The 23,353-nt window shown below is 39.0% G+C and overlaps 1 protein-coding gene across 2 annotated transcripts in view; it reads left to right on the forward strand.

Annotated features, from left to right (window-relative positions):
• Window positions 1–21,704, forward strand: part of TAFA4 (TAFA chemokine like family member 4) — a 74,252-nt gene extending 52,548 nt beyond the window's left edge. Inside the window, exons 4-6 of one of the 2 annotated variants that reach the window (XM_015874840.3) lie at window positions 8,606–8,761; window positions 16,312–16,436; window positions 19,930–21,704. In XM_015874840.3, coding sequence (XP_015730326.2) covers window positions 8,606–8,761; window positions 16,312–16,436; window positions 19,930–19,941 — 293 coding nt within the window. In that variant the 3' untranslated portion in view covers window positions 19,942–21,704. The remainder of the gene's footprint in view (window positions 1–8,605; window positions 8,762–16,311; window positions 16,437–19,929) is intronic. The other variant, XM_085516240.1, reaches the window with a different exon arrangement.
• Window positions 21,705–23,353: the final 1,649 nt, after the last annotated feature.

The following is a 23,353-nucleotide window of genomic DNA, read 5'->3' on the forward strand; positions in this document are numbered from 1 at the left end:
CTGGTCTTGCAGAAATACCTGCTTTCATGGAGCTGCCACTGCTCTGTAGAAAAACTTTCACAAGTGGTGCCTCTTGGTCCTTCCCACTCTGTCTCCTGTGGGATGCTGAATTATAAGAAGTACCAGAAGGTATGTTGTCTGTGTTTGTGAATTTGTGGAGATAGCTACAAATCTGCTAATTTATTCTGCATGTGAGGCACTGTGTGTTTTAAGATTAAGAAAAATCAATCACATAAGCAGTAACTTTTTTTTTTGTTTTCTAATGAGTTAAAGTCAACACAGATTTAAGAGAAATAAGGCATCTAACAGCTGATTTTACTATTGAGATTGTGATCAGGATAAACATTTGAGAAGTTTCCCCTTTGTAATGAGCACGCTACAAGAGGAGAAGCCTCATTAAAATGATCTGAGGACCACCCTTGTGGAAGAATTGTGGAACTAATGACAACTGTACCAGGTCACCTTTAGTCCTTTTCTGGCTGGGGAGATGGTGCAACATTTCTGCTAAAGTCAATGGCTCTTGGGGGAGACTATGTAGCGCTGTGTGAGTTAATGGCATGCTCTCTCCTGCCACCTATGCTTGCTCCATTATCCTTGAAAGCAGCCGTCAAATTTGCACTGTTTTAACAGAAACATCTGCTTCTCTCCCCTGGTTATTTCCTTCACATCTGCAGTGGCTGTGACAGGGCACGTGCTCTTCTTCATTCACCCTCATTGCTCTGACCTTTCCCATGGCTTGTTTTTTATGCTTTGCCTCCTTAATGACTAATCTAATTCATCTCTGCATTTGCTGATAGTCTCATTAAGGTCGAGGGAAAATTCACCAGGTGAGGCAGTCTGTTGTTTTCTAGTTAGAATATAAGTTTGTCAACTCTGACAAACTACCTGGGATACTCTGAAAAGATAATTTCACTACATTATTTCTGCAACCTGCCCTGTTATGACAAATGTTCCTGTTAACCCCACATCTTAGATATTTATAGACCTGGATCAGGTCCCCTCTCAGTCTTCTTTTCTCAAGGCTGAACAGACCCAGTTCACTTAGCCTTTCTTCATAGGGGAGATGCTCCAGGCCCTTCACCATCTTTGTGGCCTTCCACTGGACTCTTTGCAAGAGATTCCTGTCTTTTTTGTACTGGGGATCCCAGAACCGGACACAGTATTCCAGATGAGGCATTACCAGGGCAGAATAGAGGGGGAGGATCACCTCCCTCAACCTGCTGGCCATGCTCTTTTTAATGCACCCCAGTATGCCATTGGCCTTTTTGGCCATGAAGGCCATGTTGTCAGGTTAAAACTTGGAAATAGAGCCACCAGCATGACATAAGAAATCTATGGACCTTTACAACTTCTGAATCCTGCCCTTCTTTTAAATTATTCTTTTACCATTAATTCAGGATAATACTAAATAATTGAGGATCACGAGTTACAGTGTGAAGGAGGACTGTGACTATATTTTATGTGTTATTTTTGTTTTGTTTTGTTCTTCCTGTTACAATTTGGCACTAAATGGTGGGTACTGTGCAGTTTTTCCATAGGGGGAAAAATATTCTATAGTATTGGCTGAAAAAGTCTGTCAGCATTCTGGAAAGCTCACTTAAATGTTGCCTTTATGGATATAATAGTTAAAACAGCTTAAGTTCAATTAGCTGTTCCAGCCAGGTTGGATAGTCTGCACTTGCTGAAGCCATTTATAAGTCCTCACGTCACTCAGAATTAAAAATGCATTTGTGCAATTTAGTTTTATGACCTGTTATTGCTTAACTGGCAGCTGGATCTTACAGTTGGACTGCTGCAATGCTTTTCTTGTCCACTCCATCAGAATAAACCCAAGGTAACCATTACAGCTATACAAAACCTGATCTAAAATGAAGCAAACTCTGAAAATAATTAATCAGTGGTGATCAAGGCATAGAGGCTTTTCCAGGGATTAAAGACCAGCTGAGGAGCTGATGGCCCTGTGCCCAGTGCATTAACCGATCTGATTGCTTTCAGTGTGCCTCGAAATTCCATTTACTGGTTTGCCTATCACATGAAAATTTCATTCCACTTCAGCAATGAAATGTATCACTCAAATTCTCTGTGTTATTCACTGGCCTTGTTTTTGAAAGAGAAGATTCTTCTAGTAGCAGCAAATATTGCTACGTGGTTGTAATAAACACAGAGCAATTAATGGAAGGGTTTCACTGCCAAATTCAGACTTTTAAATTAAGGCTGTTGACCAGGAAATGGCACCAGAAAAACTTTCATAAACCGTGGTGTTTAATGGCCAGTTTTTCTTGGATCTTTCTTGAGCAGATTATCAAATGAGGGTTCACTAATGAGTAATTACTTATTTGTTTACCTTTGACTGCCAAATTCAGGCACAGTCCTGTTCCTTCGCAGTCACAGAAAAGGTAATTAAAGAAGGGAGACTCAGCTTTACATTTAGAAAAGGTAAAAAGGGTGAGCTCTTCGTACATTGTGTATTTGAATTGTACTGCACTGAAATGCAAAAGAGTTCAGGTTCCCTTACTTGCTCTCTTCCATTTTACTTGTTATTCTTGGGCATGACTATAAAAATTTAATTTTTCTTGAGATGAAAAAAATGCTTTTCTCTCCAACATCTGCTCTGTTTTCTGGCAACTGCTATTTTCTTAATCTGCAGAGGCTCGTGTCTTAGCTGAGAATTACTCTTTTGTGTTCTCTAAACAAATATCATTCTTGTCTGATGAATGACCTTGAACTGAGTCAGAAATACCTCTGGTATTAAGTAGATTACAAACATTTGTTTTATGCAGCTAAGCCCACAAGCAGTCATTTGATATTTCAGATGGTGAAGGAATGCTCTGAAGGGCACAAGGCCTAATCCCCCACATTTATTTTGTTGCAAGCACGAGACAAACTTTTTCTTTCTTTCATTTCTTTCTTTCTTGTTTATGATAATATTAAAAGTATTTCCATTCTTTTTCCCATTCTCCCATGATAAACTTGTGAAGGAAGAAACAAACAAGGAAGAGGGTTGTCCGCATGTAATAGCATGAGTGCATGTTAATGGGACATGCAGGAAATATGCTCATGTTGCAGCACACAGCATTGCTCTTTTGCTACAAGATGTGATGGAAAACACATCTTTCTCTTACATATTTTTTCATGCCTCACCTAAAATGGGAACACGCTGGGAAGTTTCCTGCAGGAAGTATAAGCACCACTCTACACCAAGGTACTTAATGAAGTTTACACTGTTAGGTTGAATTTGTACAAGCAGTATGTGTGCTTGAACTGGGATGAATATCACTGGCTGAGTGAAAGGCAATCCTTATTGATTAGCTTCAGCATATCACTCCAGCAGGTAGAGAGCTTCATGCTTTGTTTTTGTTTCCAGGTCATTCTTCTTCCACCTTTCTTTTCATCTGCAGCAACTTTTCCCTCTTCCTTCCTTCACGTGCAGCACTTACTTTGGTCTCAGCTGTTTTGATTTATCGACTGCTCAGATTTAATGTTTTGTTCCATGGAGAAGTCTCAGTGTTTGTGTCTGATTTAAGGTTACTTACACTAGTTATTCCAGAGGACCTTAATCTCCATATGGATGTGACCTCTGTTGCTTGACAAAGAATTCACTGTGTTACATGATTCACTCCAACTGTGTCAGCATGTTCCTTTACCTGCACATATGAAAGGTTATGCTTTTGATTTCAGCTGTTTTCAGTTTCATTATCAGGGTTTGAAGTCACTCATCTTCTTTTGGAATATGTACTTAGTTCTGTTTTTCCTGTGGTTCCTCTCAAATTGGTTGTGGTTGTGGAGAGTCATTGTCACATCTTGCCCCAGACAAGTTAAAGGTGTTCGGTGCTGGTTCACTTGTTAAAATACTGATTGGGATTTTGGACATGCCATGCTTCTGGCTGTTGCAACAGCAGATGCAGAAATGTTTGACTGGAAGACAGGATGCAACCTTATGGGAACTCTTTGGTTGGAGACATGAATACTGTGTGAGCATTTGTGTCAATTTCTTAATGTAGGAGATTCTGCTTCTCCTCTTACTTGCATTGTTACAGATGTTAGCTTCAGTAACCACAATACTGCTGTGTATTTGAGGAACATGAAAGTAATGGACAGATAGCAAGCTGAATACCTTTTCTCTCTTCTTGGTTTTGTGCTACATCTTATTTTGCCTGTTTTCATGGTCAGGTGATTATGGGAAGATATCTCTTGTCTATTTATCTGGCAAGCAGTCCTTTTGTGGCAGATCTGGACTGCCTCTGAACAGTCATCTCTTAACTGCCCAAAAGTGAAAAGATACAGCTTTACAAGCAAAATTGGACCAAACTGTGTATTCAGAGACCATTTATGAGAAAGTGTTTGTGTAAGTATTGTGCATCCTTAAAAGAGAGCATCTGGGTCAGGACCTTGATGTGAACGTGAAATGATTGTGAAAAAACTCAGTGATGGGTGGAATGTTAGCAGAGAAGCCGTCTGCTTTCATTTCATCTTAGAAGAGGGTGTCTTAGTTCTATATTCCAAGCGGCTTGCAGCTTTTTCTTGTAGAAACATCTGTTGTCCTTAGAAATGCCCCCTCTCCATTTCCCCTTCCCTCTTCTCACAAGCACACGCACACTCGCGCACAAACAGTGCAGCAATGATCTCAATGTTCTCAAATGTATGTTGGGTAACAAAATGAGAAAAACAACAAATTCTATTTCCTTTACTTATTTATTTGTTTCTGGAGGAATGTTCACCTCCCGGTGAGCACTTACATAAGCAAAAACTAACATGAAATGAAGGCTGAACAGATGAACTGGTACCAAGATTCTTAGAGTGCTTTTTCTCTTCCATACTGCATTGCTGACTTTTAAACTTAATTGTTTCTAATACTGTTGGTGTAATATTAGCTTCCATAGCCACTCATCTTTTTATTGACAGACATCCCCTTACCTTTTAAATAAATGATGCAAGGTTTTTGTGTGCAGACCAAGCTTGCTGGTTTGGAGGCTCAGTGAAGAATGTGCTGAGATAAGGTTGTGTTATCCCAGATACATTCTTCTCAGAGTTAGTTGCTTACCTCATCAAAAGGAACAACTTACAAAAAAGAAAAACTCTCTTTATGTGTTGTTTCCATATGTTTCTGAGCTAAGAAATTAGAAGAAGGCGAGGTTATCCAGGATTAAGCCTTTCTGATAAAGGCATGCGGCCCGTGTGCTTTTGTTGCATTGGAAGAGTGCTCTTTGGGAATGGCTAGAATTAGTCAGAGGTGAAATGGATGTGGACAGGATTAGCTAGTAACATTCTGAGTCCTATATGGAGGGAGATAGAGGGTGTCGTTAGTTAGCATTAGTAATACTGAGGACGCTAAGAGATGAGGGATATGTAGAACATCACCTGTGCCAAACTCCTACCAGAGACAGCCCAGTGTCCTACAGTTCTCAGGATTTGTCCTTGGTTCTCCACAGTGCTTGACTGGCAGACATCTCCTCTTTCAGTATGCAGAAGGTGTTCAACAACAAGAACCTCTCTCTAGTACTGTTGCTGATAAAACGCATCTCTCCTTGGAGAGTTCTCTTATTTAAATGTGAAGATGTAACTGAATTTCAACTGCAAATATTGACAGCCCTTAGGTTGCAGATCTGAATAGGTTTACAGGTGAAGAGTTGTGAATTTATAGGCTTTTTTTAAGTGAGCCCAAAGGGGCTTTGCTCTCCCAACTCTGGTTTTCTACCCGTCTCTCATTGCAGTTCTCCCTGGAATGGCTTTCCTGGAGTGTCTAGCATAGAATTTGCTTACTGTGATCTTCACGCTTAAAAAAAATTCTTAGTTCCCACTTGTCTAGTACATTGTCTTCCTGAGAATCCATTCATTATAAAATGTTTTAAGAATGTTCTTGAGTATTTTGATTCTTCTACTCTCAGCCATAACTTAAATGTACTCTAAACCTGAGCTGAAGGTTTATCTAGTGCAAAACTAAGGTTAAAATGTGCAGAAAAATATTCCATTCTTGTGTTCTTTCTTTTCTCTGCCTTTGGGCACCTGAATGTAGATAAGATAGGTTTCAAGAGATTTAGGCAGCGAATAGCCTGTTTGAGTTGATGGTTATTTTTTAAGTACTCGTTGAGTTTTGTGAACTCTGAAAGCCGCTCTGCACACTGAGTGCTTGTCCTCTAGATTGCTGAATGCTGAGAAGAATGGTGCACAGAGCTAGCTTGTTAATGCTTAGCAATTGTTCAGCACCTGTTCACAAATGCGCCTGAACATTAAGAGGAAATGCATACGGGTGTTCAACAGAATGAAGGGTTGTTAAGATGTGCGTGAACAAGCAGGAGGAAATACAGATGTGAGTATGTAGGAGGGAAAAGACTATTACAAGGGCAATCCAATTAATGCAAATGATGCATGCAGATGTCTTTGGCTTTTTAGTACCTTTCACTGTTTTACTCCATAGGATCTGCATGCTAGGAACAAAAGATAGGAGCTCTGTCTTCCTTTGCATGACAGCAGCACTCTCGAACCTTAAAATCCTACCCCTGCCAGCAAAGAGGGAACACCTTCTTTTACTTACTTGTGCATGAATGAACGTATAGCAAAACAGCTATTGAGCCACAGGACACATCTGCGATGTAATGTAGTTTTGCCTTATACAAGTATCTGTGCTCCTGTTGACTCCTGGCACTTTACAGGAGCAATGCCAGTGCTTCAAAATTCAAATAATATAATTGAAAGTAAGCCCTTGGATATTTTTTTTTTGTGTGTGTTTTTTTGTTTGTTTGTTTGTTTTCTGTGTGCTCAGGGTCAAATCCTGTTTGATTTATTTTGGTATTGACTTCTCAGGACTATTCACCTCAAGGAAGCAGGATTTGGGTTTGAAAGGAGATATTCTTTCAGCTGCATATTGATCCCTGGAGCTGGCTCCAGTCCATCCTTATGATGTAGTCTCTGACAAAATGGCTTCTTCTCTTATCTTGGCATCTAATGCGAGGTGAATAATGACTTTAATTAAACAAGACCTGACCACTCGGTCTTTCAGGTGAGATACATAGTAAACCCAACTATTTGGCTTGAGCAGTTCCATTTTTTTTTTCTTTCCTCACTCTGTTATAAAATGTCCTTCTCAAGGGATGGCCCAGTGACCTTGCTTTCTTGTAGTCAAGAGGAATTTTGCCATTGACTCCAGAGAGTGCAGGACCACTACTCTAAGCCAGTGGAAACTTCCCCTGTTTACTCCAAAGTGCTTTGGCTCACGACTTTGATCCAATAAATAAATAAATAGAGAAATGCTCTCAGACTAACAGCCTCAATTTACAAAATCTTTTCTGTCAGAATCTCTGTCCGTCTACTCATTATCTCCAAACACTGTTTGGAGGTGTTTGTAGAATCATACTCTGGAATGAAGTGGCACAGCCAATTCAATTTGTCTGTTTGTGCTTTTAGTTTTCTTACTGACTTACAGAGAAGCTGCTGTCCTACAAGCTCATAGCTGTTTTCACCTTTTTTTCATGTTTACTATGGAACAGGTGGTGGGTACTTGCATGGAAATTCCGTCTGCCAGTAAACTTAATACAGTAGCCGTGTGAGATACTTTTATGCTGTCTTCAACATTTTTCCTACTTTCCTTAAATGCATAATGCATTTTCCTGCTCTAGCATATTTTGCTTAGAAGTACAGTGTGGCTTTTCCCGAGGAAAAAAGAAAAGCATCCAAACACCTCTGTACACAGAATTTCTTTTTACATTTATAATGCTCAAATAAAGACTAAATTTCCTTTCCAGGATTTTGTACACATAGTTTTCTGCCCAATGAGGTGGTTGTGAATACAAATTTGGCAAGAAAAGTCAGGCAGTTCTCCAGCTGTGTTTGAAGCACTTGTGGAACAAAAACACAAGCAGCAAAGCCAACCTCTTAAAAATTATGTATATATTTGTTTGCTATCCTCTTCTTGCTTGCTGTCATGGAAGATCTGTTTGGAGGCCTAAATTCTATTGCTAACTTTGTTGAAGGTTTCCCACTTCAGTAACATCTTTCCTATAAGGATGTAACCATGTAAACTTGTCTGTATTGAATCAGAGCAAGGTACTCTCTAATTAATTACAGATACTGAGTGGGCAAGCTGGACAGTTCTACAAGCTTGCCACTGTAATGTTTTCACTTGTTTTGCTACATCTCGTTAGCTTCGATACTGCATACATCTACACAAATATCTGTACTTTAGTCCCTTCTCATAGTTAGGTGGTGAATATTTTTGTCATTGTCTCTCTGTCTAACTTGCTTACTAAAGTTAAAATCAAACAAAAACTGGCACCCTTTTCCATAGTAGTGTTTACTGACAAGGTGCTTTGCAAACATAGATAAGAGCCACTCAGAGAGTAGCTCTGTAAGACAGACAAATGCAAGATGAAGCACTTGAAGGCAGTTCAGGAAAGGGAGGATATGGAAATGAGTTTTGCAAAGAGAAGAGTATTATGAAGTGGGGTTTCTGAGCAAGGGTGGGTGGGGGAAAGCAGTCTAGTATAAGGAGCCCAGTGTCCTGAGGAAACATGATTGCCAATCCTTTCCATCTATTTGAAGAGCGTTGGCTCTTTCTTTATGCATTGATGTTTTATTTTGCTCTCCATCCACTTATCCTTGCAATTATTAGGCCAGCACCAAGTCAAGCAAGGGACATGCGAGGTTGTGGCAGTGCATCGTTGCTGCAATAAGAACCGGATTGAGGAACGATCGCAAACAGTCAAGTGCTCCTGCTTCCCGGGGCAGGTGGCTGGGACAACGCGGGCTCAGCCCTCATGCGTGGAAGGTAAGCAGCCCTCGTGCTCACCCACAGCTCATAAGGATTGTCTGAGAAGTTTATTCTCCTTGATTGTTTGACTCCCCGCTGCCTCTAAAGCATAATCCTTCCTTTTGTTAATTTTGAAAACATCGCTGTGCATTGATTATAATGAGTCTGTGCATAAATCCGGGTGTAATTAATCCTCTTAATATATGTACTCGTCCATTTCATGTCTGTGCCAATAAAACTTCTTTTTCTTCTTCACATAAGAATTCTACTTTAAGACTGGTCTGGAAACAGCAGAAATCAAATACTTAAATTAATGATATTAACCCTTCCAGTTACCTTTAGACCTAATAACTTGACTGGAAAGTCACTGGATAATAAATGCAGCCCTAAGAGCGAGCATGCAGATAGTGTTGGGACATCTGATCTTGAAAGCTGTTTTCCAGATGGGTGATTCATCATTTTATGTGTTGAATAGTCTCTTAGGGTCCCATGTCTACTCAATTGTGTACATAGAACTCCAAATGAGTTGGAGTTGGTAGACCAGAGCAGTGCAAGCTTTTCTGTGTGAAATACAACCTTTATGAATTAAATACAAAACAAAAGCTTCAAAAACATTTTTCTTAAACTTTCAGAGCTATTTAGTTCTAGAAACAAAACTGGATACATGCAGAATGTCTTCTTCTTTTCTTGTAATTTGGGAGCATAATAAGCTTTAACTGTAGAATTCAAGTGTTTTTCTCTTTAAGGGAGAAATGCCCTGTTTTCAGGTGATACAGCAAGCATCAGAAATATTTTTCAGTATGATGGATAATAAAAGTCAGTCAGTGTTCTAAACTTGCCTAAGGATTGCAAAGGTGACACTACATTCTGTGATAGAAAGACATAAATGTATGATATGGTAGAAGCTTAATTCAGTCTGTCAGTGCAAATACTTGCTGAAAGAATTTAGTGGCTGTTTTTTTTACCTTCAAGTACAGTTGAAATTAAATAAGACAGAATATTATGAATGTGAGGTTTTGGTTTCTAAAGTGGAAGTCTTTGATTCCTCCTCGTTTCTTTGGGTAGTGCTTCTCTTTTTGGTTCCTTTTCCCTGCAAGAATCTGAGCCTACACTCAGTGTTCTTTCTGTTGCTGTAGCACAGAAACTATAACTATTTTTACTCAGCCTCAGGATTAAATACGTTTTTCCGCACTCTGTACACAGCCTTCAGTTGGCTTCTATGCTGTGGAAACCAGAAATCTTTTCTGAATAAAACCTCCACCTCTTGAATTATCATATTTTAGACTGATACAGACATTTTGTTTTCTAACATCTTTTTGCCAAACAGAAGGATATCTGATTTGCCTACATTTTGCTCTGAATTTAAAGGGAAGGACATGCTTGAATTATAACTTTTCTAAACAAAAGAGAATATTTTATAGAGCAACTGTCTTATAGTAGTATTACAAAGTATTTTCTTAGAGCTTCAGACCTTATCCAGCAATAATCATTATTTGCATTAGAGTAGCAATTATCTCTGTGCTTTAGAACATGCATGGTGTGCACATAGTGGCTGCTGCCTGCAGTTCCTTCCTCACATTACATATGTGTTAGATTGTGTTCAGATAAAAAGAGGAAGTATGGCATGTAATGTTCTCTGAATGTGAGTCCATCAGGTGCCACCCACTGGTTGTGTCAGACAATGTGATTTTTGGTCGTACACACAGATGCTTTTACAGATTGAAATCTTGATTATAAAAACAACTAGTGCTTAGTAATGTTTATAGAAAATGTTTTCTAAATCCATGTATATAACTATAAACATGTTCTATTTGGACTTTAGCCTCTCCAGAGTGTATGTTCAGAAAGGAAATAACTGAGAAAGTCATGGTGGCAAACAAAATAAGCAGGGTGAAATCAACCAAATGTCAACACTGACTGAACTCTCCAGGTTTTGTATATTTTAGCTGTTAGCAGCATTGAAGAGATTACTGGAAGAGGGTAAATGAGCTCATGTTTTATGTTCAGCACTGAGTGGCAGCCTAAAATATAGCCATAGCAATGAAATAATACTTTTCTTTCTTGACCAAACAAATTATTACATAATTACAATTAATTATTTTGATGTCAACGTGATGATTTTAAAGAAGTCTGTTGCTTCTTGCTCTTCTTAAATGAAGGTCTGGTTTCTGTTCTAGTGTTTATGATCCAGGAAGCATGGTAAGCTGGCTCTAACATTCATTTCAGCCAGGCTGGCAAATCACTGATTGTAGCTCATCCATGAGAAATTAAGACTACTGCAGCAAATAGATTCTCGCAGAATATGGAAGATAGTAAAGATATGGGACTTCAGCATTGTCTAGACAAACTGTACTCACTGTTCTGTTCTGAAATGAAACCACATTTGAGTAGCCTTCAGCTATATTTTTATATATATATATATTTTCCCCCCAGAAAACTGTAACAATTAAAATAAGCTTTCCTCATCTGAAATCTGTATCTGTGGTTTTGGTATTTTATAGATGTTATTTTTCTTTCCCCTTGATTTCCTTACTCTTTCAGCATATGGGTTTTCAGGCCCAACTCCCACAGGATTTAAGTGACAGATTTTTGATTAATTTGGGTGTAGGTAGAATCTAGTTCATCAGATGCATCTCCTTTTTGATAGGTATTGGGCACTGTGCCCTTTTGCATAAACAGGCCGTAAAATAGGTTTATAAAGCCTGTCATGATTGTTTTTAGGATGCAGTCATAGGCCAGCTGGATATTTACATCTTGAAATAGCTTGACAGATGATGAAGAACTTTACACAAGGTCAGATTAAAGCAGCACTTTATTAAAGCAGTACTGTAGTTAAGGCTAAGAGAAATAGAGAATAGTGTATCAATACTCAGAGCTATAAGAATCTGAGAAAGCCTTTTATTTGACAGAAGTCAGTCTGGATGTTTGTATGATTACATTCAGACATAGAGACCTACACAAGTGACATATTTTGTTCTCATGATATAAGGAGGAGACTGAAGTACATAGAGTTATAGAAAAAATGTAAATATCTGGATAATTTTCAAGGAAAATGTATTAAAATTGTACAGGAAGAAATGTAAAAATATTTAAATCTTATAAATACATCAAGTGAAACTTTTAAGTGCCTTGAGTGCTATGAGCCATTCCTTTTCAGTGTGGTGTGGTAATACCTACAGCATTGAGGGGCCGTGTCATTCATCCTAGAAACTTTAAACACTGATAGCAGCAAAAGTCAGATTAGCTTGTCTAAAAAGAAGAATATGAAGGCTAAAGTCAGTGTTATAGTTTGGGATATTAAATAGTATAGTAAGATTGCTTGTGGTAGCCTAAAAGAGTGTAGAGCCAGAAGTCTTTGGGTCAGGATATTTCTGTAACCCCTTGTCCACAATGACATACTCATTAACTTTCTTCACTCTCAGATAATTGTATTTTGGATGCAGCTAACAAGAAGCTCTAATTTGTGTATTTGAACTTAGTTCTGAAAGCTATTGGCAAGTATTGGCTAACAAGAAAAGCAAGGCTACTGCTTCTGTATGCCGGCACACCTCATTTGTACATATTTTGTCTTCTTTTTTTCCCACCTTCCAGACACAGGCTAACTTACTGCTTTGGGAAATGTTACTGTCAATGAACTGTGCCACTAATCTCAGGAAAAAAAACAGAACGTATGACAGGAAGTAATTAGATATACAGAGAAAACATACCATACAACCTATCTACCCTGCCTTGAGATGTAGCTATACTACTTGGTAGCAGCTATAGAAAATTTTGCTTGACAAAGGTCAACTCATTCTCTGTCTATGATCAACAGTTACATTTAAAGTAGTCCATCAATGCGTAGCAAGCAAAAGTACAAATGGCTGAGAAGATTCCCTTCCCACTGTGTTTGGATGTATTTCAGGATACTTGATAACTCAAAAGGATGCTAATGCTGTGTCAGTATTCAAAGAAGAAAAGGAAACATACAATAGAATGAATAATCTGCTGAAAATTTATGGGGAAAGCTTAATCTGGTGAGGTAGGAAAGACATCTGTGTTTGTCATGACCACAGATAACGTGGATTTGTTTAAGCAGAATACAGAGTAATCATTAAATAAACTTTTTGTAATCCCTTCAACTTTAAACCATAAAACATTTTATTTCATAAGCGCACTGCTTAGTGTCAGTGGCATATCATACCCCAGAAACACACATCTCCATGCAGTCATCAGTAGGAGGTAGCAGTGAAATGTCACGTACCAACTGGGAATTCATGGTGCCACAGATCTGTCCCTCTGCAGCATCTTCAGCAGTGACCTGAAAGCAAATATAGACTCTCCTGACAAAAAATAATGTATGGATTTCAGGTGGTGGATCAAAGGAGTAACTAATGATGAGCCCAAGGCAGTCACGTGGCATAGTCCTGTGTTGCTGGGAGTTGAACCTGTTTAAAAAAAAACCTGTGTTAATAAAGACAAATGCATCGCATCGAGAAACTGAAGAAGTTGAATCAGCTCAGCTTATCAGGCAGAAGATTGAAAAGTGACTTGATTGCAGCACGTTCGATACCTTCACAGGGAGAAAATGATGATTACTAACAGGCACTGTGAAGTAGGAGAAGAAAGTGCAGAAGAGGTTTAAGGAGAGAAAAAAAAATATTACCCTAAAGCTGTGTGTTTCATGCTGAGATTGTTTAATTGTTGTGAAAAATGTCAATGGGAGAAGTTACTTTCTTCACCTGTGCCAGAATGGCCTAGAAGACAATGTAACCGAACACAACTGAGGGCACAACACAGTGAATTGCATGAGGCAAGACAAGATGATGTATTGGCACCTTTTGGCCTTAATCTCTATGAATCTACTGTTTCCATGGAGTTGCATCATCTAGGGAGCAATGTCAGCAGAAGATTTATTTCTGGTAGGGTAACCACCAGCAAATTGACTGGCAAATGTCAAGCTAAAGCAGTCTCCTTTTCCTTCATTAGGGTGGTTGTGTATGAGTGTGACATAGCTACTCTCATTTCTTAGAAAAGTCATCTGCTGAAACCTCTCCAAGAGTGCCTCAATCTGGAAAGTGGAAACTTCTGAGTCCTGCAGTGTCACACGGTTATAAGGACAGCAGTAGTTAAAGAACTCTCTGAAGATAAGCCTAAGTGCCTGATGGAGAATTTTAATAGACTAATCTCAGGAGCGTGTTTGACACAAACAGGCACAGCCATTTACGATATATAGACAGCAGAGTGGACATTAGATCTACTAAGAGACCGGACATAAAATGGATATAAGAATTAGTGCAGTGCTACAGCAAAGGACAAGGGATTTGCTGAAAGTTAATAGAATGAGACCTGCATTAGGTATTTCAGAGTGTTTCCATTACTTAGAAGAAAGATGTCTGCACAGAATAGAAATCAAATAGGAGAAGGGTAAGAGTCATTTTATCTGAAAGTGTCTAAACAAGAGATGAGGAGAAGGTGAACTAGGCAGGTTATTGGAGAGCTTGTTTGAGTTAGATTGACTCCACAGTGTTTCCTTTTCATGTCTCTGCTTATTTTAGTGGAAGATGGTACTGCTGGAAGTGATGGGGCTGATTCACTGCCTTTTGTACATGGCTCACATTTCATGGACCAGGAAGCTATCTGGTGATAGTGGTTCAGCATGCTGTGTGAACCCATTCTTGTGTTGCAGTTCTGGGCAGTCAGTGCATGCCTTTTGAAATAAATTGTTAGAAGCAGGTTAATGTAAGTTGTACTGGTTAATAAAACCTGCAGCGTTTGGGGCACTTTCTGCTGTCTTAGAAGAAACAGTGCTCAAGCCAATCTGAAAGAGGTTGGATTTGAGGAGTTATCACAATATCTGAGACACCAGGGATTCTAGGCACCTGAAGGGTCAGCAGAAAGAGAGGTTGTCTTCAGTGTCTGAAGCTGAACTTACATCTTCAAGGTAACACTATAAATATGAAAGCAGGTTCACATGTCCAAGTGCAGGCAAGTTCTTATGTCAGTGCATCCATGCTCACAGCAGCACAGTACAGAGCTGTGTAATGTGGTAGCCAGGCCTCCCAGCAGGTCTTGTTGGTTCTGAATGCGATCTCAGTAGATGCAGCTAGCTTACCACTAGGATCCTGTCCAGATGTCTCTGCAAATGCCCTCAGTCTTCTTCTCACCTTTTATAGTGGGCTATGTTTAACAGAGATTAATGTAATATGGAAATTGAATAAAAATTATTCAACTTTTTGTTTGGAAGTGGCAAAGATGTGAAATAAACTGCTAGACTATTCATCTGGAGTAGAAGTGAGCCCTCACCTCTCGAGGAAGCATAACCAGGTTTCATGTGTTTCATCAGCGATCAGTCAGCATCAAAGCAAATGATCTAGGATGCAAATAGGTTATGACAGGAATCATGCATTTGTTTTATGATGTTAAGAGAGTGAAAGAATAATTTATAAAAGCTAAACTGGTGTTTCAGAAATACATTTTTCTTAGTTCTTTTCACGTAGCCCATGAACAAAACAAAAGTAATCAAACGAGCGTTTCAGCAATATCCCCATGTCAGCTTGCCTGCTTGTCACCCTAATTTAAGATTTCAGAGATATGAATCTACCTTGAAATTAGGAGGAAAAAGAAGCGCTTTGCAAGAATTAGACTAGATTATTTTTGTTCATCTCTTTTGGATGTGCTGTCTTTTAAAGCACAGACTTCAATAATGTGTACCAAGTAGAACATTGCAGACCAACTACATCAGCATTCCCAACCACGTTTTATTTTGAAATCCAGTTTAGTTTGTGTATGATTACGAACCAATACTTTTCAAAAACATTTTTTTCTGGGATTGGATAAAACCTTTGAACAATGCAAAACTGAGAAACACATGCAGAAGTTTGCATTAGTTTTTGGGAAAGTATATCTGTTACCAGCAGTATTGAAAAGTCACGACTACGGGTATAAAAATAATGAGCGTGTTCTTATTAACAAAAATTGGCTTAAGGGTAGAAAATTAAGAAATTTGCACAGTGCAAATTTTTGCTACCGAAGCATTGCTAAACATATTGCAAAACTGGCAGTGTAGCTACAAGTAGATTTTTAGTTAATAATGTAATGCTTCTCAATGGTTTTCGTCTCCTGATTTGCACTACCTACTGACAGACTTCACATGCTTACTTCTGTGCAGTTCTATTTTTTTACCCAGTGGAGGGAGAAGCTGCCATTTCTTTGTCCAGTCTCACATATGCATACCTGAATTAAACAAGAAGCCTTAGTTTCCTACCACCTTACAGCAGGTTCTTTGCTAAGGCATGTAAATGAAGGAAGTGTGCATCCTCTATAGTCAGCAAAGGAGGAAAAGCACTTCAGAGGCTGGATCGCTCTCTGCTAGTATTGGTCTGTATGCCATTTATCTTTCTGTGTGCTGGTGAAGTTTTTTAACCACATCTGCAGCTCAAGTATGATCAGTGTGATAAGCTTCTAAAGCAATAACTGTGGGTTCTACCTTTTGTAATCAAACAACTGAACAGCAGAAACTTACTTACAAAAACAAAAGTATTAAGAAAAGATTGCGTTCTGTTTCTCTTTCCCATTTCTTTTTCAAGCTTCTATTGTCCTGCAGAAGTGGTGGTGTCATATGAACCCCTGTTTGGATGGAGAGGACTGTAAGGTACTACCAGACTATTCAGGGTGGTCTTGCAGCAGTGGAAATAAAGTCAAAACCACAAAGGCAAGTACAGAGATCGCCTATTTTAATATATATATAGATGTCTGCTGGTGGCATTTGCTAATTTCACTGCATTTGTGGTTGTGAGCAGCAGTGCTGGACTCCTCAGTGTTCTGGAAAGCAGTGATTAATGCAATTGTTTTTAGGGAGGAAAGTGCTGGGTAAGAACTGCCCCTTCACTTCCAGCCTAGCTGAGTTACTGGATGTTGGAGTCAAACCAAAGAAATAATTCAGCTGTGATTGGTGTAGTGAGATGATCATGTTCCAGGATCAGTTCTTCTATTTGCATACTGATTATGTAGATCCAAGGTATAAAATTATATCTAAAGCTGTATTCTTGCACTACTGCAAAGCCCTTTTGGTTTTGGAATGAAGTAGCTAACCTTTGGAGTTGAGAATTTGTACTGACGTCACTGGAACTGTGGGACACTGAGCACCAGTGGAAATCAAGCTGGTTCTGATAATTTCTAATTACAGGCCATTGTGGAGACAGCCTGTTTTTAAAATAAGCTTTGCTCTGCCATCCTATTTCTTAATTAATGGCCAGCAGAAAGAAAATACCGTGTTATCTGTCTACTTAACAGTCTGAAGTGAGTTCAGTGCATTGAAGTTCAACAAGTCATAGTGAACTGCATGTCTAAATATATCATAAAACATGAGCTTTCAGCAGGCAATGGCAGCAAAGACATATGCTTAGCTTTTTCTTTTACAGCCTCTCCTAAATGGAAATGAATATTGTTGATTAGGTAACAATCTGAATTAATAAGCAAACACTGACACCAAATGCTGTTTAATAATGGCTGTTTTAAAGAGAAAAACATATTCTAATTCAGGATGAAAGAGAAAATTAGTTTTGGGCAGCTGTGGAGTGAGTCCAGTGGTCCAGAGCCCAGCAATACACTTGCCATGGTGGCAAGTTTACTGGAGAAATCCGACCAGAAAAGTCTGAAAAACCTTATTTGCCTTCTAAAGATTACAGAATGGTTTAGGTTGGAAGGGAAACCTGGAGGTCATCATGTCCAGCCCCACTGCTCTGTCAGAGGAGTTACTGAAAGGTATAAAATACCCTCAGCTTTTGAATTTTTTTCGTAGGCATTGACTTCAGCTGCTCGTATGTAAATAAGGGATAGTGGGGTGGCATTAGACAGAATTATGAGACAGCCAAGTAGGAGTTGAATAAGATAACAACATCTATGGCATTGACAACTGGAGCATCAGGTCTTCGTTCACATGGCTGTCTCTTCCTTCTGTGTGCAGTTGCCTCTCAGTTCAGTGAGGTCAACTGACCTCAAGATGAATAATATAGCCTGTGCTTATGACTCTTGCTTTTAAACAGTGAAAAGAGGCAGCCTGACTCTGTGGGAGTTATAGAAGGGCAAATTTGACACGGATCATTTATTTTATTATCCATGACAAAAAATGCAACCAGCAAACTATGGAATACAGCAATGCATTCTGATGAGTTTAGAGATGTCTTTATAAAGCTAGAGTGGGACAAATCATCCTGCCTGCAATTAGACCTGTGCAAATTCGTCAGCTCTGGTGAGTTTGTGTGAGTCTAACAGAGGACATAATGTAGCAATATGAGAGCAAGTGTTATTTCATTAAACTCGTCCTCTACTTTGCTGGGATGTGGAGTAATTTTTTTTTAACATTGATTGTTATCACCATAAGAGATTACTTTAAAGGGTATTTAATTGAAAGGATAAGCAAACAACTGGCACGTGTACTTAGATATGAATTGTTCTACTGCACTGCTGATGTGAGAGCTGCTTCTTTTATTTTCTTGCATGACTTTTCTTTTGCTACCCTTTGCTGTTGTGGACTTACGCATGTTAAGGTAGGGCTGTGCTTCATTGTGTGTGTGCTTAGTGACAGCACAAGGGAGATCCTAGTTCTATAACAACAGAAATATAGATATGAATAACGAAGTTAATGGTTTTACATCTTACTGAGAGGAGTCCTAAACTTTATAAGTGATTGGCCATTTTAGAGAAAGGAGCAGGCGAGTAGCAAGCTACCTTAAAGAGCACATCCATGTTACCTCTGTATATGTTTTGCATGTCTCATGGGTGATTAGCTACTAAGGTACAGTTGTTGCACAAATATAATGAATAAAGGTAATTTCAGATTCTGAATAGAAGCTTGAGGCACATACAATATTGAACTGGATAGAGAGTGGAAAGGAATGGAAGAAAGAACGCCTCATTAGAAGAAAAAGTGTGATATAAGTTTGTTTGGTAAAACAATTGTCCAAACTCAGCTCAGTCTGCAAGGTGTGTATTAAAGGCATTGTTAAAACTCAGCACAAATATAAGACTGTCCTATGACCAGTATCCAAACCATACAGCAGCCTGTGTAGCTTAGTGCTGGGATACTTAATAGTAAACACAAAAACCTCTGTGGGCAGTTATAGAAAATTTACCCATATATGAAATGCTTTCAGGTTTGTAGTTGACTTATATCTGAAACACAAGATTTGAGATCCATTCAATACTATTTTTTTTTTCTATGTTATGTAGCAAAGATGATCTCATTACCATTTAAATTTCTAATCAATTTTTAAAGCCTACTAAGACCATGGGATCAGTGCTAGTTGGGACAGCGAGTTCCTCAGGTTAATTACACACCGAGAGAGGAAATGCCAAGTAATCACTTTTAAGTCTTCTATCTTACTCAAAAATACTAGAGTGACTTGAAGTGTATGAAGCATGGAGAGACTCCTGATGCTACTCAGTGTTTAGATGTATAGGTGGTAGCTGAGTGGGACATTTAAATACATGGAAAGCTGAAGGGCTTGTATTTAAACCAGTTGCTGTGGAGAGGGAAATAGAAACTGTGCTATGTGTTTGTTAAGCTTCGTAACATGTTCATATGCTACTGAGCAGAGCTGTCCAAAATTCCTCCCTGCAGGCTGCCTTATTGTTAACCATTGGTAGGGTGGGATGTCTGACATGACCCCTCTCACTGTGCAGACAAACCCACTGGGTTTGCTTAGCAGCATGTGCATGCATTAAGGCTTGCACATGCATCCCTAACATACCTGATGGAGTGTGCATAGTGTAATAAGGGGAAGAGACCATGAGATCCCAGGGTGGGAAGTGCTGTCCAGAAGTGACTGCAGCTGCAAGAGCAGTTCATTCCCCCTGCACATCACATTCTCTCAGATCTGTAGGAGCCTTCCATTAGATGTGCTGCTGGGAATGGGTGCTTTGCATGAATGACTCTTGGGGATGTAAGTGGTGCTGTAGGCATTGGTGTTGAAAATGATGCTAAGTTAAATGAAGCAGAAGAGTATTTCCATGTGATGTTGGTGCCTGTTTAATGGTAAACAGCCATTCCTTCATCTGCAAATCTTTGTATTTTGGGTAACAGTATAATTAATGTTTGGCTGGGTTTAGTTCATTTGTGATGCCTTCTGTTGTACAATGGAGCAGGTTTTATAATCCTCCTTGGAAGGATTCCACATTGGTAACTGTTTCCTCTTCTTTTATAGGTAACACGGTAGCAAAGAATAAACCTGTGTGTCCTACTGGAACAACACTGCGTGTGCAACTACATTGCTTGGCTGCTAGACAGAGACCCTGTTCTGTGAGGGTGCTACTGACTTCATTCTTTGAACTTGCAAACTGACATTGAAAGGAACAGCTCTTCTTTCAACTGTGGCTGCAGTTCCTGAACCTGGATTTTGCTATACAGAGCAATGAACATTTAAATTGGTGAGAAAACATGAGGAGATTTGGTTCTACCTGAAATGCACCTTGGATTCTCCAGCTTCTGCCACCTGGTAGCAATTTGTAGAAGCACAAACCTGAACTTCTGCAGTACACCAAGGACAAAACTTTCTTTGTGATGCTGAGATATCTAAAATTGCTTTAAAAGAGTTTAGCTTATGGAATTAACCTAGGATACCATAGAAAGAAAATTCTCACGTTGGAACCATTATGGGTTTGTCTGAAGTACTTCTCACAGTACAACAAAAAACTAAAAAGCTGATCCCAGTGCTGACAGGACAGTGTTAGTAAATAAGTGTATTTTCAGCTGTGATTTAGTAGCTATCAAGGTTGTTAGAAAGTGAGAAGATGGCACTTCTTATAAATCAGTAATGATTATAGTAAGGCATACTTTGGTTATATCTGTGCAATTAAATTTATTTCCTTAGGTAGTTATAGGTACTTTAATTTTTACATTCACAAGTGATGGCAGGGAAGCATGAGGAAGAGGCAAAATTTGAAAGTAGATAGTTTTTGCTGTCCTAAAATAAATCCATTCTCTAGGGGAATAGCAAAGTATATGTATCCCCTGCCTCTTTGAATCTAGATATGGAAAAGAATTTAGCCATTAGCTAGAAATATGCATTCAGATGCCTCAGAAAAAAAAGTAGAAAAAGAAAAAGAAAGAAAAAAAGCGAGCATGCTTGCACTGCATAAGGAGGGCTTACTGGAAGGAGGGTAATTTGTTCGGATTTTCATAGCTTTGGTTATATCCTAATAGGTAACATACTTAAAATTCATGAGCAAAAATCCTAGATAAAAGTGAATCTTCGCTTTCAATTAGTTCTTGTTTAGACTGATTATAATAATTAAACGTCCAGTTCTTTGACAGACTGAATTTCCAAGTGATTACATTTTGTGACACGTAATTGTTCCATATTATTGTAGATGCATTTCATACTGTTTTTCTTATTTGCCTGTTGCAGTTTTTTGTCATCAGTCTTCATAAATAGAACAGTAAGTAGAAGTGAAGCTGTAGCCAGGCTGATCCCCAGTATATCATTTTGGACTTAGGATGCATTAAAACTGACTGAAATGCAATGATGCAGATGGATATCTTGCAGATGAACTGCTGCTGACCCAGCTACTGAGCTCATTGTTATGCTTTATGTAAATAGAAGGGTAACAATGTAAATCTAATTTTATATAGCTAGAAAAGACAAAAAAGAAAAGCAAAAAAAAAAAAAAACAACCACAAAACCAAAGTATGTTGTATTAATTTAGATCATTGTGCATATGCTTTCAGCTTTGTGGGGAAGATACCATCAGCCTTGTGAAGCTGTTCAGAATAATGATGCTTAGCTTTTCTAGCTTTTGATTTGCTGGAGTAAGTGTGAGCTCTCAGCCAGATAATTCCACAGAAGTTAGTGGGGGAAGGTCTGGCCCTGTGTTCTTTTTCTTCTGATGTCTCTGGTTTAGCCCACTTTTGTTTGTGCATTTGATGGCAGCTGGGATCATAGTGGTCATTGCACTTGGTAATAAGCAAAATAGAAATGTTCTGCTCTGTCCTCAGACAGCTAAACAGTGATTCTACCTAGCAGACTCTGCTTTCCCTAATGAGTTCTGCATTACTGGTATTTTTCCATTGTTTCAATTTTCTGAATAAGTTTTAATGTTGCCTTTTCTCTTTCTATTTTTTTCTGTATCCAACTATTCAAGAATATCATCAGTGAAAGTTGTTTTTTGTTTCCTGTTTGTACAATGTTGACCCCAAACTGGTATTTATTTATTTTGCTAATTTCTGTATATAAAAGCATAGTAAAAAAACATTGCTGAGGTGTTCTCATCTATGCGGATAAATTTCTTTTTCTGATGGTAAACACAAAGAAAAACTATTTGCCAGTGTTCATACACTAGATTTGTGGCAGAGCTGAGAACTGACCCAAACCTTATTACATCAGATTAAGCTTTTCTTGTGGGGAGAGTATCTTTTCATCTACATGACATGCCTTACAACACTCGCCTGGAAGGGGCATTCAGTGTCCCTGGGGAAAGGGTAAACAAGAGTGTAAGGTTGATAGCATGGGATTATGAAATGTTGCCCACATGAATGACTTCCTTCCTCGATCCTCTGCTGATGACAAAGATTTCTGTATTTCTAAAGAATTCCAGAGGATCTTTTCTGCAGCCTTTTTTTACAGCCTTTTCTGACTCTCTGCACAAATGCTGTAATAGATACCTGTCTCTTTCTGGAGGATTGCTGTTTCTTCTAATGCTGTTGTTTGGCATCTGACACCAGTATTGCCCTTCTGCTGAATGACTGCAAAATTAAAGCCTTTGCCAGAGGCTCTGTTAGTCGAAGAGATCAGCATCCCAGATTTGTTGTGTGTTCTCTATGGAAGTGGCTTAGTATATACATATCTGCTTCTAGAAGAGCAGCATTTGTAAGCAGCATGCTGGCAGTCTCTGCTTCCTTCCCACTGTTAAGTTTCTGTGAGGCGACAGAGTGTGGGTTCTTGTGTCCAGGTTTTTGTTCAGGACACCATTACCTGCTGCAGTCTGATTCAGAGACTGATCCCCTCCCTCTGTCCTAAAACTGCCAAGTTTTTCCCTACAGTTTCTAACCAAAGGCTGTCGCAGACAGTCACTCCTTTGGTAAAATATTATTCTGATAAGCAGGCTGAGCTAATTTGTGTCTTGATTATACCTACATCTCACTTAACTCTGCTCTCTTCTCATTAGTATGACCCTGATGGATTTTCCTTCACTGAGTTGACATTTCAGTATACAAAATGCTACTCACTGCTATTCTAGGCTTGCTTCTTTTCAGCTCATACCTTCTTGCTGGCAGTATGCGTTCTTGCCAGTTCTACCTCAGCATGTGACCTGGAAGCTTTGCTTGCTGAACATCACCTACTGTTACTTTCCTAGGCTGAAGTCTCAAGGTGTTGCCTGTCCCTGTACTGGGGACTTCTGTGTGCCTTGTGGAAGAGCCACAGCTGAACAAGCCCAGGACTGACTGAGGAGGATATCCAACGTATCCCATTTTGAGCAGAAAGTGCCATTGTTCACTGCTCAGTGAGTTCCTCAGCATTGTCCTTATCTTCCTAAATTAGACAGGGAAATCTCTGTGATATCAAAATAAATATATAGAAGAAGATATATGTGTTGATATGTAGGTCAAACTAGATTCATGGCATTTTCTTT

This window comes from Coturnix japonica, chromosome 15 (assembly GCF_054131305.1).
Source record: "Coturnix japonica strain WE chromosome 15, WE-NBRP24, whole genome shotgun sequence".
Lineage (NCBI taxonomy): Eukaryota > Metazoa > Chordata > Aves > Galliformes > Phasianidae > Coturnix > Coturnix japonica.